Source organism: Eschrichtius robustus, chromosome 4 (genome assembly GCF_028021215.1).
Source record: "Eschrichtius robustus isolate mEscRob2 chromosome 4, mEscRob2.pri, whole genome shotgun sequence".
Lineage (NCBI taxonomy): Eukaryota > Metazoa > Chordata > Mammalia > Artiodactyla > Eschrichtiidae > Eschrichtius > Eschrichtius robustus.
This window is the reverse complement of record NC_090827.1, coordinates 58,919,922-58,935,397: the sequence shown is the minus strand read 5'-3', so window position 1 is coordinate 58,935,397 and position 15,476 is coordinate 58,919,922. Positions and strand designations below refer to the sequence as shown.

The window sequence follows — 15,476 nt, the reverse complement described above, 5'->3', positions numbered from 1 at the left end:
CCCAGCTAATATGCAAAGGGATCTATTTCTAAAATTCCTTAGCTGCTCTGGAAAAAAGAAAAAGCTGTTGTGAAAGCTATGTTACGTGCATATTTTACAAGTAACCAAACAATTTTACAAGTAACCAAACAATTCACAGAAAACATACAGAAGGGCAGAAAAGAGAAATCAGTTCCTTAGGGCTAATTATTTAGAGTAGAACTCGAGAAAGTGTTATTTACCGATTTGCATATTTAGCAGATGGCCAGCGAGGAACTGAAGCAAGAGAAAGTAAAGAAAATAACTATAAACGTTGGAGGAGAGCCTCTTACATCCCCCAAAGATATTCCACGTGAAATTTTCTCCAGCCTAAGGCACTCTTTGCTTTGCTTTTTGCCCCGCCTCAGGAGAGGTGTCGCCTCTTAATAACAACTCTGTAATGGACAATAAATGATAATTTATGGGTGACCAAGGACCAAGAAGCCTCTCTGAGTCTTCATTAAAACAACAGTACAAGTACAACCTCGGGACGTAGGCTATTATTAGATGTTTACTTGACATCGTCAATGTGCACAGGTAAGTTTTTGTTTTTAAAAGTCCCTTTATTGAATATTTATTTTTATTACGGAAAAATTTCAAGGTACACAAAAGTAGAAAGAATAGTATAACAAACCCTCCTGTATCCATCACCCAGTTTCAACAACTCTTTTTGCCAATCTTGTTTCACAGTTCCTCTCCATTTTTTTTTTTTTTTCCTTTTGGTCGGTAAACTTTAAAGCAAATACAAAGATGATAGCATTTTACTCGTAAATATTTCAGTAAGCACCCCGAAAATTTTACAATAACTTGACTGGTTATCGCAAAATTGACCTGCAGAACAAAATAAAGAAGGAACGTAGAAAACCCTCCCGTGGTGTAAGAAGTTGTCACAAAAGTTATCTAGCTGTTCTAGCTCTTCGGAGGTGAGAACCAAACGTGGTATTCCCTTGGGACCGGGTCGGGGGTGGGGTGGGGGGGGCGGTGCTGGTGATTGCGGTGGGAAGGTACAGACCCCGGGGCAGGTTAGTGAATTTCTCCGAAGTGGTCCACCCAGGCATGCGCAATCCAGACACCAGAGTTGCTAAGGCCCTGAGGCAGATAGAAGCGCAGGATACAGTGAAAACCAATCAGAGGGCTCAAATGATAATCAGTTAGCCAATCCGGATTCGAGACTGAATCAGAGCTTCAGCATCCTGCTCGCCCCCACCGATATCCAATCGGGGAGCCCGCTACTTTGGGCGGACTTTTCAAAACAGCGAAAACAAAACAAATCGGGGACCTTTAAAAGGTGCAATGCGACCAGAAACTATCTCCTTCCGCCCCTCACGCCTATCACTCCCTTTCCTTCCTCCGTAGGATCAATAGAGGAATAAAGCCGTGCCCAGGTTCCATCCTCCTCCTTGGGAGGGAGGAGTGGCTCAGTAAAGCAAGGGCGAGCTGAGGAGGCCACAAAGCTGGCTGGAGACATACACTTAGGGGAGGGACTCTTTTTCAAAGTCTGTTGAGGAGGCAGCGGATCCCTCCGCGGAGAGTCACGTGCCCCGCCCCCTTGGGGGCGTCGGAAACTCAAAACAAAAACAAGGGGTTTTGTTGGGCCCTCCGCGGTGGTGGCGGCGTCAGCGGCGGTGGAACCCATAGTGGGGCAGGGCTAGAGGGACCGGCGCAGAGCCCCAGCCGGAGGGTGGGCGCGCGGGGAGCGGGATGAAGCCGGGGCTGTGAGGCCGAGGCGGCGGTGGTAGGGGGGAAGGGTCGGATGCCGGTCGGTGGCACCACTGAGGCGGCGGGTCCCTGACCTCGGAGACAGGTCCGGACGTCCCCGCCGCGCCCAGTCCCATCCGACCGTGACGCCGCGGGCCGGTGGAGGCGCGACTCCAGCACGGTGAGTGGGCCCACCCGGGCCCGCGGAGCTTCTTTGTTCATGGTCGGGACTGCGAGGAGCGATGTCAGAGTGCCCACCCCTCAGCTTGGGGAGCGATTCCGGTCCTGCCCTCAGCCCTGGGGCAGTGGGCGCCCAGAGGCGGAGAGATGCTGATGCGATGGATGGATGGAGGGTCGAGGAGGCTGAAGACAGTTCTTTGGTGTCCCCCCTCCCTCATTTTGTCACGGTGGCTCGCTGGGGTGGTTCTTCTTGGATTGACAGCCCCAGGTCTCCGCAGAGTTGCGGAATCAGGGCATCGGTGGATGGAAGGGTATTGTCTGGGCACGGGGCGGGCTGGATTTCTGTCCCCAGACCCCGATCGCGTGGGCCGCGCCACCCCAGCGCTCTCTGGGACCTAGGTCTCTGCCACTTGGGTTTTGTTCAGAGGAGGCGCTGCCGAAGCGGATGGGGAAGGCTTGGGGGCTGGACTCCAGCGAGAGGGGCTTCTGGAGCTGGGCTCCGCGGGAGGGGCGGGGCTCGGGAGTCTCCTCCCTCCGGTTCTTTGTTCAGTCGCGAGACTTTCCCTCCCCCCACGTTGTGCAAAGCCCCTATCTCCCGGACCCGCTGCTCTCGGAGCCCCCGGTGCGTTCCACTGGGCAGAAACCCCTCCCCCCGGGACTTCAGGTGGGGCGGACCGTCTGGACACCGCCGCCAGAGGACAGTTTCCTGTTTGTGAAACGGCTGGGAGACCGGGGCTGGCCGGTCTGACCCAGCGCTAGCCGGCGGACGTGACCACGGCCCCTCCCCCTGCCACACCTCCCTGGCGGTCGGGGAGGATTGCTCCGGGGTTCGGCTGGACGTGACTGGTGCCCTCACCCGCTTTTCTGCAGGGTGTGCTGGGGCGCCCCTCGCTGGAGGTATTAGCCCCAGCTCTTTTGTGCTTCCCCCCTCCCCCCTCCCCCCTCCAGGATACATTCTAACTGTGTGTGGTGTCTTTGCTACAGATGAAGGATTTGGGGGCAGAGTACTTGGCCGGTCGTGAAGGGGTCCAGCTCTTCGGATTGTTGAACCTCTACCTAGAACAGGAACAGAGATTCCAACCTCGAGAAAAAGGGCTGAGCTTGATCGAGGCTACCCCGGAGGTAAGTCCCAGGAAAGATAACTTGCTCTAGTCGCTGACAGGGCTTGGGGAGATAACTTTAAATTTTTTTTTTTTTTTTTTTTTCAGTTGAATCTAGACTAAAGGCTGCAAAGTTTCTTAAGACCACAAGTGGTCGTCCTAGAGTACTAAGATAAATCTTAATACAGGGTCATGCTTTTGTTTCTTAGCAAAAATGAGAGTGATACTAAATCTAGGGAAGTGTGGCTTCAAATGTGGCACTCCCCAGCCTGCAGCTTCAGGGTGGGAGACTCCCTGGGAACTGAGCAGGTCATTTGTGGAAATACCCTCTGCCTATGCAATACTTCTGTATAGTAGGCTCTTAAGTGATTTTTTTTTTTTTTAAAGAAAACAAGCAAGGAACCTTCTAGATGTCCATTACAAGGGAATTGAATTATATTTGCTCTTATCCTCTGGAAGTGTGGCAACAGTTTGCTTTATATTGAATTGCTGAATGTCTTTTATGATGTATATTTTTAAAAAGCAGTGTTGTGTACACATTTTGTATCTGAAAAACTGTAGTGCTTTGGTTAAGTGATAGTCCCCCATATTCTTGAAGATTCAGGGGAAAAAATTACCTTATCTGAATCTAACTCTGTGTATTGTCCATTCTAGTTCTAAGACAATCATAAACTTTGGCTCTTGGTTTTTGTTGCAGAATGATAACACTTTGTGTCCAAGATTGAGAAATGCCAAAGTAGAAGATTTAAGGAGTTTAACCAACTTTTTTGGATCTTGCACTGAAACTTTTGTCCTGGCTGTCAATATTTTGGACAGATTCTTGGCTCTTATGAAGGTATTTCATCGTTTTTATAAATAAAACTTCATTTTTTATACCCAGTGCCTAGCACGATGCCTAGAATACAAGGATTCAGTAAATATTTGGCAAATGAATGTAATTATGTCACTGTAGATAAACATTTTTAATTTTCGGAATTGTGATCTTTAGTCCAGATTAAGAGACTACAAAAGTAAGCATATTACTGTATCTTAAGTTAGGTTTTTCTGTACCTCTTACATACCTTCTCTTTAAAGATGTGAAAAAATGAAGACTACTGTTTTTTTAGGTGTTTCTGTATACATAGCTCTCAAAATAAGGTTTTCATATTTTCATCTTCTGTTATGTTTCTTTTGAGCCTAGGTGTTTTTAAACACGTGAAACATGGCAAATGGAAGTATAGCAGTATGTTAAAGGTGACCTATTGCCTTCACTATGAGAAATCTTTTCCAAGCAGGGAGCCACTGTCTTATTAACAATTACCAGCAAGTCATATGATATCACTTATATGTGGAATCCAAAATATGACACAAATGAACCTATTAGTGAAACAGAAACAGAATCAGGGACATAGAGAATAGACTTGGTGGTTGCCAGGGGGAGGGGAGTGGGAGAGGGTAGGAGTGGGAGTTTGGGATTAGCAGATGCAAACTGGTACATATAGAATGGATAAACAACAAGGTCGTACTGTATGGCACAGGGAACTATATTCGATATCCTGTGGTAAACCATAATGGAAAAGAATATGAAAAAGAATGTGTATATATATGTATAACTGAGTCACTTTGCTGTACAGCAGTAATTAAATTGTAATTCAACTATACTTCAATAAAAAATAAATTAAAAAAAAAAACCAATTACCAGTAACTGTTAAATGTGGTGATACTTCTGCCAGTAGGATTACTGTCAGCTGCTGGGTCAGTTTTCAGGGCACTGAAAAGGGAAGCCATCTGTCCATGGCAGCTTGTACATAAGCTGTACTTGCTCATCTGATGCAATATCTCTCTCGGGGAAATTTGCAGTGAAGTATGGGATGATTCTTAAATAGATAAGAAGATACAAAGATGAATGTATTATTTTTATATCCAAAGAAGTATATTTTCTTGGTGTTGGAAGGCTTAATTTATTTTGGGGGAGGTTGTACTATTATGAATTTCATAAGTTTGAAATATAATGTATAACTCTGTGAGAAACCTAGCTTTTGAACTTGCATTAACAATTTTTACCTGCATTTAAATTAAGTAATTTAAATGCTCAAAATGTCTTTTTTGTTTTTTAAAGGGAGGTTAAGACAGCTTAAAATGTAAAAACGATTAAGTATAACTGTGTGTAAGGGTAAGTACAGGGAAGCAGCTTGATTGTGTTCTGTCTTAAGAATAGGGGCTCATTACAATATTCTTTTAAGTGTCTGCTTTGCTAAGTTAAAGTGACAATTGTTGGAAGAAATCTTTTGTTCTTTGTTTTTCAGGTGAAACCTAAACATTTGTCTTGCATTGGAGTCTGTTGTTTTTTGCTGGCTGCTAGAATAGTTGAAGAAGAATGCAATATTCCGTCTACTCTTGATGTAATCCGGATTAGCCAATGTAAATGTACTGCTTCTGACATAAAACGGATGGAAAAAATAATTTCAGAAAAATTGCACTATGAATTGGAAGCTACTACTGCCTTAAACTTTTTGCACTTATACCATACTATAGTACTTTGTCATACTTCAGAAAGGTCAGTGAGATTAAAAATTAAGATTTTCTACTTCAGCATTGCTATAAGTAACAGTGAAGAATTAGAACACTAGTGAAATTTATGTTTTTACCTGCTCCAAACTTTCAGCTTGGACTTTTAATGACAAATGCTTAGAATTGTTTAAATCTTTAGAAGTTTAATAAATAAATATTTTGTTCTTTCTTTTCATTGTATAGGAAAGAAATACTGAGCCTTGATAAACTGGAAGCTCAGCTGAAAGCTTGCTGCTGCAGACTTATCTTTTCAAAAGCAAAAGTAAGTCAATTTCTTTCTTATATATATCTCACAGTTTCTGTTTTTTCCCCCGCAGTTTCTATTTTGAATTAAAAAAACTATTTTTCTTTTTTTTCTTGTAGCCATCTGTATTAGCTTTGTGCCTTCTCAATTTGGAAGTAGAAACTTTGAAATCCATTGAATTATTGGAAATTCTCCTGCTTGTTAAAAAACATTCCAAGGTAAATATCTTCAGAACTTATTCTTTAAAGCAAGTTTCTTCCTAGTGTTTTATTTTATTTTTTCTGTGGTGACTTAATCATTAGGTAACACTTTATGCGGCTTTTAACTTTTACTCATTTATTCTTGTATCTTAAGTGTTGATGTTCTACAAATGCAGCTTCAACCCAGACAGTGTTAAGCTGGAAGGGAACCCGGTCACTTAGGCTAGCTTCTTTCCACGTTTAGACATCCCTTCTGTAGTCTTCTTGCCAGTTGGTAATACGGCAGTCTACATTGCCCCATGCACATTGTTCTAAAATGCGTATTAAGGGCTTCCCTGGTGGCGCAGTGGTTAGGAATCCTTCTGCCAATGCAGGGGACACGGGTTCGAGCCCTGGTCCAGGAGGATCCCACATGCCGCGGAGCAACTAAGCCCACGCGCCACACTGCTGAGCCTGTGCTCTAGAGCCCACGAGCCACAACTACTGAGCCCGTGCTCTGCAATGAGAAGCCACCTCAATGAGAAGCCCATGCCCTGCAACGAAGAGTAGCCCCCACTCGCCACAGCTAAAGAAAGCCTGTGTGCAGCAGCGAAGACCCAACACAGCCAAAAATAAATAAATAAATTTATTAAAAATAAATAAAATGCATATTAAGAAGTAGAGTTAGTAAATGCACGAATAACATCCCATTACATCTGTAGGCTAATCATCGTCCCTTTAGTAACATTACCAAGATAACATCAGCTATGTTTTTCTTTGAAACTCCTTTGTCAGGCCAGCCTGATAAGGTTTTTCAATCATAAAGAGGTGTAAACCAAACGTAAGCACAGTCCTTTTTCTTAAACTGATAGTCTAGTTGGAGAAGTATGGAACTGAACACGAAGCAGGGTGTTCTGTCATTTACTGTTCTGTGTCACGGTCCCGTAGGGTCTGTGTCTCTGAGCATAGGGAATACTTTGGGATGTGGTTAGCGGGGAAGGAGGGTAGACCGTGAGAGGCACAGTGACTGGGAACCTGGTTCGGGCAGCAGAGGCTCGCGGCCAGGAAGCTGGTGGACTAGAAGGGTGTGGGAATCATTTTGGGGTCGGTTTGTAGATAGAATATCCAGGTGATGGTCACAGGCAGGAGGAAGTACACCCAACTCAGTGGTTTTTAGAGGCCAAGCATGGAAATGAGGCAAGGAGTCACGAATGACCAAGATTTGGACCTAATGGTGGAGAGAATATTGGTACCATTGAGGGAAATTGGAGAGAAGTTAATTGTGATCAAAGAATTATGATTTTAGGTACTTGTATACCTTTCAGATAGGTAGATGTCTAGCAGATACTTGGCAGTCTGGACTAAAAACTCCAGATAAACTATAGTTGGAGATTGAGATTAGCAATTTCCCATGAGGAAATAATAGTTGAAACCATAAGAAATTCTTGGGAGTCCTTTGCTTAGGGGTTGATTAATACTCTGGGTTTTCAGTGTTGGCAGTTTCCCCATGTAGGGGATGTAGGAGGTGATGTCAGGAGAATAAGAGAGTGATAGAAGCCAGGCTGCCAGGGGATTAAGATGTGACTGGATTAGGTGGAAATGGAGGCCAAGATGATATAAAATCATCATCTGTTTTGTGGTCAAGTACATGCAACGTGAAACATTTTGTTTTAATACATAACTTCCAGCTTTTGTTTTAAGCACGAATTTACTAGTTTGAATCTAAACCTTTTATAATAATGTCATTTGGAAACATCTTCGGTGAAAATTGATTCCATGAAATAAATTGGGGCACTCCCCAGTGGTGGAGGAACTGTGCCCTTCTGGGGGAATTCCTCTTCTCACACATTGGCAACTTCTCCATTTGCATATGTCTGGTGTCTTAATGTAAATGCGTATTTTAGCAATCCAAGTAATGCTATGTTACAGAAACGTAAATTATGTTAAATTCCTTTGCATTGCGACTTATCAAAGTATATACTTGATAATTGATTTATTAACAGACCTAGTGTTTTTAGGTTAGTGTGCTTTCTTAAGATAGGCAGAGTATTCTCTGTATTGAATCCTATGTAAATGATTTATACCTGTGGTGCTTCTCCCCTAAAGCAGTGGTTACCAGATTTTGACTGCACATTAGAATCACCTGGGGAGCTTTAAAAAACCTTGATGCCCAGATGACACCTCATATCAATTAAATAAGAGTATCTGAGGGTGGGAGCCAGGCATCAGTATTTTTTAAGGATCGCAGGGTGATTCCAAGGTGTGGCAAGGTTTGGGAACTGCTGTCATAACCTCTTCATTTAAATATTTTTTTCAGGTTAATGACTCCGAGTTTGTTTACTGGAGGGAGTTAGTTTCTAAATGCCTAGCTGAATATTCTTCTCCTGAATGTTGCAAACCAGATCTTAAGAAGTTGGTTTGGATTGTTTCAAGGCGCACAGCCCAGAACCTCCACAATAGCTACTATAGTGTTCCTGAGTTGCCCACAATACCGGAGGTGGGGTGTTTTGATGAAAGTGAAAGGTAAGCAGGTTCCTTGACTAATGAGACTTCCCCAGACTAAATGTTACTGATGTTTGTGTATCAGAGCCCCTACCTCTGATACCATCATTTCTTTGGGTAAGAAAATTAACCAGAAATAGTTCTATTAAAATAGGCAATAGTTTGGAAGTGTACCCGCCTCTCCCCACTTCTTTTCTTTATTAAAAAACAACAACAGGGGCCTCCCTGGTGACCCAGTGGTTAAGAATCCACCTGCCAGTGCAGGGGACACGGGTTTGAGCCCTGGTCCGGGAAGATCCCACATGCCGCGGAGCAACTAAGCCCGTGCGCCACAACTACTGAGCCTGCGCTCTAGAGCCCGTGAGCCACAACTACCGAAGCCCGTGCTCCTAGAGCCTGTGCTCTGCAACAAGAGAAGCCACTGCTGTGAGAAGCCCGCGCACCGAAACGAAGAGTAGCCCCCGCTCGCCGCAACTAGAGAAAGCCCGCGTACAGCAACGAAGACCCAACACAGCCAAAGAATAAATAAATAAAATAAAAATTAAACAAACAACAATAACAACAACAAAAACCAGCATCCTATACGTCATTACCTCCCTGGGACTTATAACTGGAAGTTTGTACCTTTTGACCACCTTCACCTACCACCCCCTCCCCCCAACTCTGGCAACCACCCATCTGTTCTCTGCATCTGTGAGTTCTGTTTGTGTTTTCAGACTCCACATATAAGTGAGATCATACAGTATTTGTTGTTCTCTGACTTACTTCACTCCTGTTTAAAAAAACTGCTTGTTTCGCATCTTTGCTTTTTGAAATACAGTTTAGTTAAAAAAACAGCGTTCTGGGTTTTTTAACATTAGTATGAATTTCTAAAATGGTCCTATGGAAAGAGGCTGTGGGTTAAATGACTGGAAAGTAAAGGGAACTACCACCACTGATGTGGCAGAGTTCTGTAGAGATTTTTAGTTTTGTCAAATGCCGTTGTCTTATTCAGAGTTTATTTTTGTTAGTAAAGTGAATTATTTAATTTTATTGAATTTCACTGTTTTATGCTGTAGGGAGAAGAGACCATAAGTTCCATTTTCCTAGCTCGTTGGTTTCTTAGTTTGATATTTGAGAAGTTCAGTGATGCAATTATTGATGCAAGAAAGACATCAAAACCATATGATAGGGCTTCCGTGGTAGCGCAGTGGTTAAGAATCTGCCTGCCAATGCAGGGGACACAGGTTCGAGCCCTGGTCTGGGAAGATCCCACATGCCGCGGAGCAACTAGGCCCGTGAGCCACAACTACTGAGCCTGCACGTCTGGAGCCTGTGCTCCACAACGGGAGAGGTTGCGACAGTGAGAGGCCCGTGCACCGCGATGAAGAGTGGCCCCCGCTTGCCGCAACTAGAGAAAGCCCTCACACAGAAATGAAGACCCAACACAGCCGAAAATAAATAAATTAAAAAAAAAAAACAAAACTATATGATAGGAGATCTTTGTCATTAGTTTGCATTTATTGGATTTAAAATACTTAGAATTCTATAGTTAGTTGCTGACAGAGTTATTACTTGGTACAACAATAATAGTTTGGCAAGTGGTAATTTGTTTAAACCTCTTAAGCAAATCTGTATTTTCTAAGGAGATTACAATACACTTCACTTTAGGAATTCCTTCTAAGTTAAATTTTGTCTCTGTAGAGCTTAAATTTTGAATGTAAAAATCCTGAGACTAGAGCTACTTGTTCAGCAGTTTAATTTTGCCTGTACGACCTTTAAATGTGTTTTAAATGATGGGATCCTTCTCTCTGTCTCTTTTTCCTTTTAGCGAGGACTCCTGTGAAGATATGAGTTGTGGAGAAGAGAGCCTCAGCAGCTCCCCTCACGGTGATCAGGAGTGCACGTTCTTCTTCAGCTTCAAAGTGGCACAGACACTGTGCTTTCCGTCTTAGAAATCTCATTGTTCTGGGTCCAAAATTAATGTGTGTGTACAGGTTTCAAAGCAATAAATGGGGGAGTAGGTAGTTTCCTGGTGCAGCCCCCATCTAGGCAGGAATTGCACAGACTCTGGAATACCTACCTTCTATTTATTATTCAGATCAGATCTGGCCTATTTTCATATTTAATCCTAAGCCATCAAATGGGTTAGTGCCTCTTAAACAATTAACAATACTTCAGACATTGGCACTTTATTTTTCTCCTTGATCTTTAGCTACATGGGGGAGGAGGGAAGGTGCTGATACCTTCAATTTATTACTTTTCAAGAAGATTTTTAAAGATGAATAGTGTAGCTTCAACTTTTTTATAAAGCCTTCAGGTGTCTTTAATGAAACAGATTGGGAGTGTGCAAGTGCTTCCTTTGCAGGGACAATGGATAATCCTTTAATGGTTTATCTTAGATCTCTCTCTCTCCCCCTCCATTCTCAGAGCAGAGAATATACTCTTAAATGTCAAAAACCTTTTTTTTGTTGTTTTTTTGTTTTTTTAAATGATCAGTGTTCTATCTGATGCAGACTCTAGAAACTTAGGAATTATAATGTTGACATTTCTGTGAATTTTAGTATGTAATATCTTCATTTCTTTGAGGTTTCTGCCAAAACAGAAATAAGCAACAGACTAGGGTTGTTGGATAGTTGCATTCCTAATGCCTAAGTGTTGTCAGACTATAGTATTATTTTAATGTTTTTAAAACAATCCATAATCTAGTTTTGCATGTACCTGTATGAGAGCAGTGCAGCAAGTTGAACAGAACTAGGTAACTATGGAATTGATAAATGTTGATCTAGTAGCACATTTTGTCTCATTTTCTTCTATTAAAAAAGTCTGCATGATTACATTGTATTTCCTTTGTAATTCACGTTTCAAAAATAATGGTATTGTACATGGGTGCCAAGACTGAATATGAAGTGTAAAAAAAAAAAAAAAACCTAAGTGTTTGTAGTATTATAGTTTTAAGTGTATCTGTGTGGTGGTACAGCTATAAGAATAGGGATTTATAAACTCTGTGCACATGAGATTTAGTACAGAGAATTTTTTTAAACTTTATAAACTATATGAAAATGTAAATCTTTAAAAATGTACATAAAAATCCTGTATTTTTTTACTGTGTGTGTGATAGTCTAGTCATTGCATGTAAATATAATTTATTGTGTATTCTGTATTATAAATCATATAACGATGACTTACTTTTTTATTGGTAAGTCAGCATCCATTGGATGTTTTTTGAAGTGAATCTTTTTGAAGTAATAATAGATTACAACTCAAAATAAAAATATTAATGAATTGTACTCCTTGTTTGCAGTCACATTTTAATTTTTAACTTTTTGGTGAAAAAGAAAAGGTGCTTGCTGTATTTCAGAGGGGAGGCTTGAAGTGAGGCTGGAGCGCCTCCAGGATAAGCCCTGTCTCTGTTTACCAGGAGTCCTCCAGGTAGTATTTCCTCACTGCAGTTTGGCCCTGAGCCTTGGAGATACTGAAAGTGAATCTGTCACTGGAGAGTTGACCTCTCTCGGGGGGGTACTCATATTAAAAGAGCGACATATTAACCTGAATGCCTATTAGTTTATAGCGAAAGCCAAAAGGTATCAAGTAGACCAGAATACTCACGTTGGCAGGTTAGTACAGTTTCTCTCTCTGCAGACAAGGCAAATTCTCTTCAGAAGGTCGCTTGGTGAATAAGCACTAGGGGAGTTAGCTTTGACTGGACCTTGCCAGCCTCTAGCTCTTTGGATCTTTTTTCCCAAGCTTTAGGCTTGATCTGCAAGTGGTGGCCTCCACCACCCTTTTTTTTTTTTGCATGGGTTTCCCTATCTAGTTTGGTTTTGTAGACCTTTGTTTGCTCTAGTTGGTTAGAAAATGAGATATACAGAATATGGTTTTCACGTAATACCACTTCTCCCCTGGCAATAGGGACATGTTTTCCTACCCTCCTAGTGGAGAATCTGCTTGAATGACCCTCCCTCTCTTATGAAGCAATTTTGGCAAATAGTAGACGATATATTCTGCTTTCAGTTTTTGATTTGTTGAGCTGTAAAAGTTATTTGTGGCTTTGCAAGTCTTGAACCCTCTTCAGTTGTTCTAGGGTTTTATTGCTTTTCTTACTACGTGGTCTTTCTGTGTGAATCTGTCCACATGTGACTTCATCTGTTCTCCTTTCTGGTTTTCATTGTATTTAGACCCTTTTCCCGAACTCCCAACCTATCTTATTCAAAACTGGTCGTCCCACTTGGAAGTTTCTGATTACGCCCAAACCTGCTCTTCCTGTGTGTCTGTTTTGAGAGTAGGTATTCCATCTACTCAAGCTGGAAACTTAGGTGATTTTCTCATTTCTTCTTGCCTGCTACCTCCGGCCTGGAGGTCACCATTTATGATTTATACTGCGTATCTACTCTGTCTCCACTTTTCTGCCACTGGCTTGGCTCAGACCTGTTCTCTATTAGCAGGGTTACTATTGTACAATATCCTAATCATCTCTCAGTCTCCAGGCTTACTTCTGATCCCCTTGCTCCCTGGATATCCTTTTGAAATATGCAAAACTTTTAAAAATATGCAAATTTGATTGTCTCTCCTGAAAAATTATTCAGTAGGTACCTCTCAATCAGGATAAAGTCTATATTGTGACATACAGGCCTCTTCCTAATCGGAACATGGCACCTTTCTCTGGTCTTTCTTTTCGTTGCCATTTCCTAGAGCTATAAAATGTGTATTAAAAAAAGGTAACTGGCAGCTATGTGGAAGATGGAGCAGGTAGAGATGAATAACGTAATGGGGAGACCAATCAGGAGTCCTGCAAAAACCCAATAAATGATGAAGGACTGAACTAAGGCAATGGCAATGGGGATGAGGAAGACAGGTAGGACTAGAGAGGCACTGTCCTTTGTCTTTAGGCATTCGAAGTAGACTCACAGACAAGTCCAGGAGCCTGGTTATGCCCTTTTCGGGCCATTCAACCAGTTGGCTTTCCCATAATTGTGATGAATAAAATTGAGAATCAAGCCTCCTGCCCCATTCACAGCAGAGATGAGGAGAAGGCTGCCATTTTGGTCTCATACTTGCTCCTTGATTTGGCAAGAGATTTGGCTTTTCAGGTTTCAATTCTGTCATTTCCTAGGATGTGGTGTGCACACTTTGCTGCTTCTGCCAAAGTGCATGCTGAAATACAACTCTCCCTGACCCCTTGGTCCCCACCCATTTGACTCTCAGGAAGCGAGATTGGACAAATAATGTGTTTCATTCACCTGTTATGCTTGGAGTTAATACTCAGGTTAAGTGTACAGGCATTGGTTCCAGAATACAATTTTAACCATTTTCTTGGTCTAGAATCGTCCTTTTTCCTTCACTTTCTTTCACTGCACACTGGGTTCTAATATGATGTTCCCCACTGCCTCCCACCTTCCGTGGCATGCATGCCAAGTGCCAGCTTATTTAAGCAACCGACTTATCAGATTCTTACATGGCCAAACACCATGTACTTTGCAGTTGTCACTTGACCTGAGTTTTTCTAACTATTTATACCAGAAATGGTCAACAACTTTGCTTTGTGGTTAGCAAATTGGATTGTGTGGTAGATAGTTTCCCAATAGCCAATGAGTCCTCTCATCCCTGTGTACACATGCTCCTCTTCCTATCAAGAGGTGGTTTCCATTCCCCTTGAATTTCAGCTGGCCTTGTGCCTAGCTTTGCCTACTAATGTGCAGTGGAAGAAGTTCAGTGCATGTCTAAGCCTAGGCTTCAAGAACTTCCCTTTTATCCCTCTTGGAAGCCAGCCACCATGGTGCAAAGAAGCAGGTTGGGTTACTGATAGTAGAGCGCCCACGCAGAGAGAGGCTCTTGGAGATGGGAGGCCATCTTGGATGTTCCAGCCTCAGCTAAACTCCCAGCTGAACACAACTTGTATGAGCATCTTCAGCTAAGCCACACGGAGTGGGGGAACCACCCAACTGATCCTAATTAACCCACAGACTCTTGAAAAATAATAAATCCTTATTTTAGGCCACTAGGTTTTGGGGTGGTTTGTTACACAGCAGTAGATAGATAGCTGCGACAGGTTGCTTGTTATTTATAGTCAAATGGTGGTTATTTCTGAGTGGTGAGATGACAGATGACTTTTTTTTCTAATTATGCTTATGTGCAGTATCCATTTTTTTCCTTCAAATGGATTTGAGTTATTAGTGTATTGACAGAATAAGGAATGAACTCTAAAAAACACATACTGATTATATCCTTTCCTTGATTAAAATCCTTATTGGTTTCAACATCACTCCTGAGCATCAAGTTCAGACTCTTTAGCACAGTTTCCAAGACCCTACTTGACTTGGTCCCTTCTCAGCTTCATCTCTCACGGCATCCACATCCACACGCTTTCCAGCCTCGTTGCAGTTCAGCTCCTCCCACTCACCATGCTTTCGCTCCCTCCTGTGACTCCATGCACACTCCTTCATCTGCCTGGAACACCTTTCCTGTCACCCTTATCTGGAAAACTCCTACTTACCACCTTAGGAGTCGCTTCATTCTCTTATTCACCACCAGCTATTTGAATGCCTCTTATGGGTCAGGTACCACACTAAGGGCTTGATATACAAAACCAAACACAACGCACAATGTCCCTACCCTCATGCAACTTACATTCTAGCCCAGAACCAAATAATTTACAGCAAATAATATGATTTTTTAAAGGTTGTGATGATGTGTTTTCTTCCAAGAAATCTTTCTGGAACTTACCTACTTACTTACTTCCGTCTCCTTGTCTGTGCTACCTGTTTCCATAAAACTCTATATTTTTCTTATCCTACCAGTTAATACCTTGCTTGTCCGCTTACCTTACTTGTCTGACCTGGGAAGGCAGGGAATGTTTGTCTTTCTTGCTATTGTTGAATCTCCAGCACCCAGCATAGTATCTGGGCCAAACTCCTCCTACTCTGGCTGTTACTGGTAAAAAAATAACCTCACTGTTCACTTAATATGTTCCAGGCACCTTACATGAATTCTTTAGTGCTTCCCATGATGCTACTAGACAAGTACTGC

At 42.4% G+C, this 15,476-nt stretch overlaps 1 protein-coding gene across 2 annotated transcripts; it reads left to right on the top strand.

Annotated features, from left to right (window-relative positions):
• Window positions 1-1,603: 1,603 nt before the first annotated feature.
• CCNG2 (cyclin G2) lies at window positions 1,604-11,575 on the top strand. 2 transcript variants are annotated; one of them, XM_068542791.1, is made up of 8 exons: window positions 1,604-1,897; window positions 2,881-3,018; window positions 3,694-3,831; window positions 5,282-5,532; window positions 5,730-5,808; window positions 5,910-6,008; window positions 8,287-8,492; window positions 10,282-11,575. In XM_068542791.1, exons 2-8 carry the CDS (start codon window positions 2,881-2,883, stop codon window positions 10,403-10,405), a joined length of 1,035 nt encoding a protein of 344 aa, XP_068398892.1. In that variant the 5' UTR covers window positions 1,604-1,897; the 3' UTR covers window positions 10,406-11,575. The 2 variants fall into 2 exon arrangements, with proteins under 2 accessions (XP_068398892.1, XP_068398893.1); XM_068542792.1 differs by lacking the exon at window positions 1,604-1,897 and adding an exon at window positions 2,467-2,793.
• Window positions 11,576-15,476: the final 3,901 nt, after the last annotated feature.

Coding starts and splice junctions, on each gene's coding strand:
- CCNG2 (XM_068542791.1), top strand. CDS start 2,881: ATGAAGGATTTGGGGGCAGAGTACTTGGCCGGTCGTGAAGGGGTCCAG. Junction 6,009..8,286: donor TTGTTAAAAAACATTCCAAG/GTAAATATCTTC, acceptor TATTTTTTTCAG/GTTAATGACTCCGAGTTTGT. Junction 8,493..10,281: donor TGTTTTGATGAAAGTGAAAG/GTAAGCAGGTTC, acceptor TTTTCCTTTTAG/CGAGGACTCCTGTGAAGATA.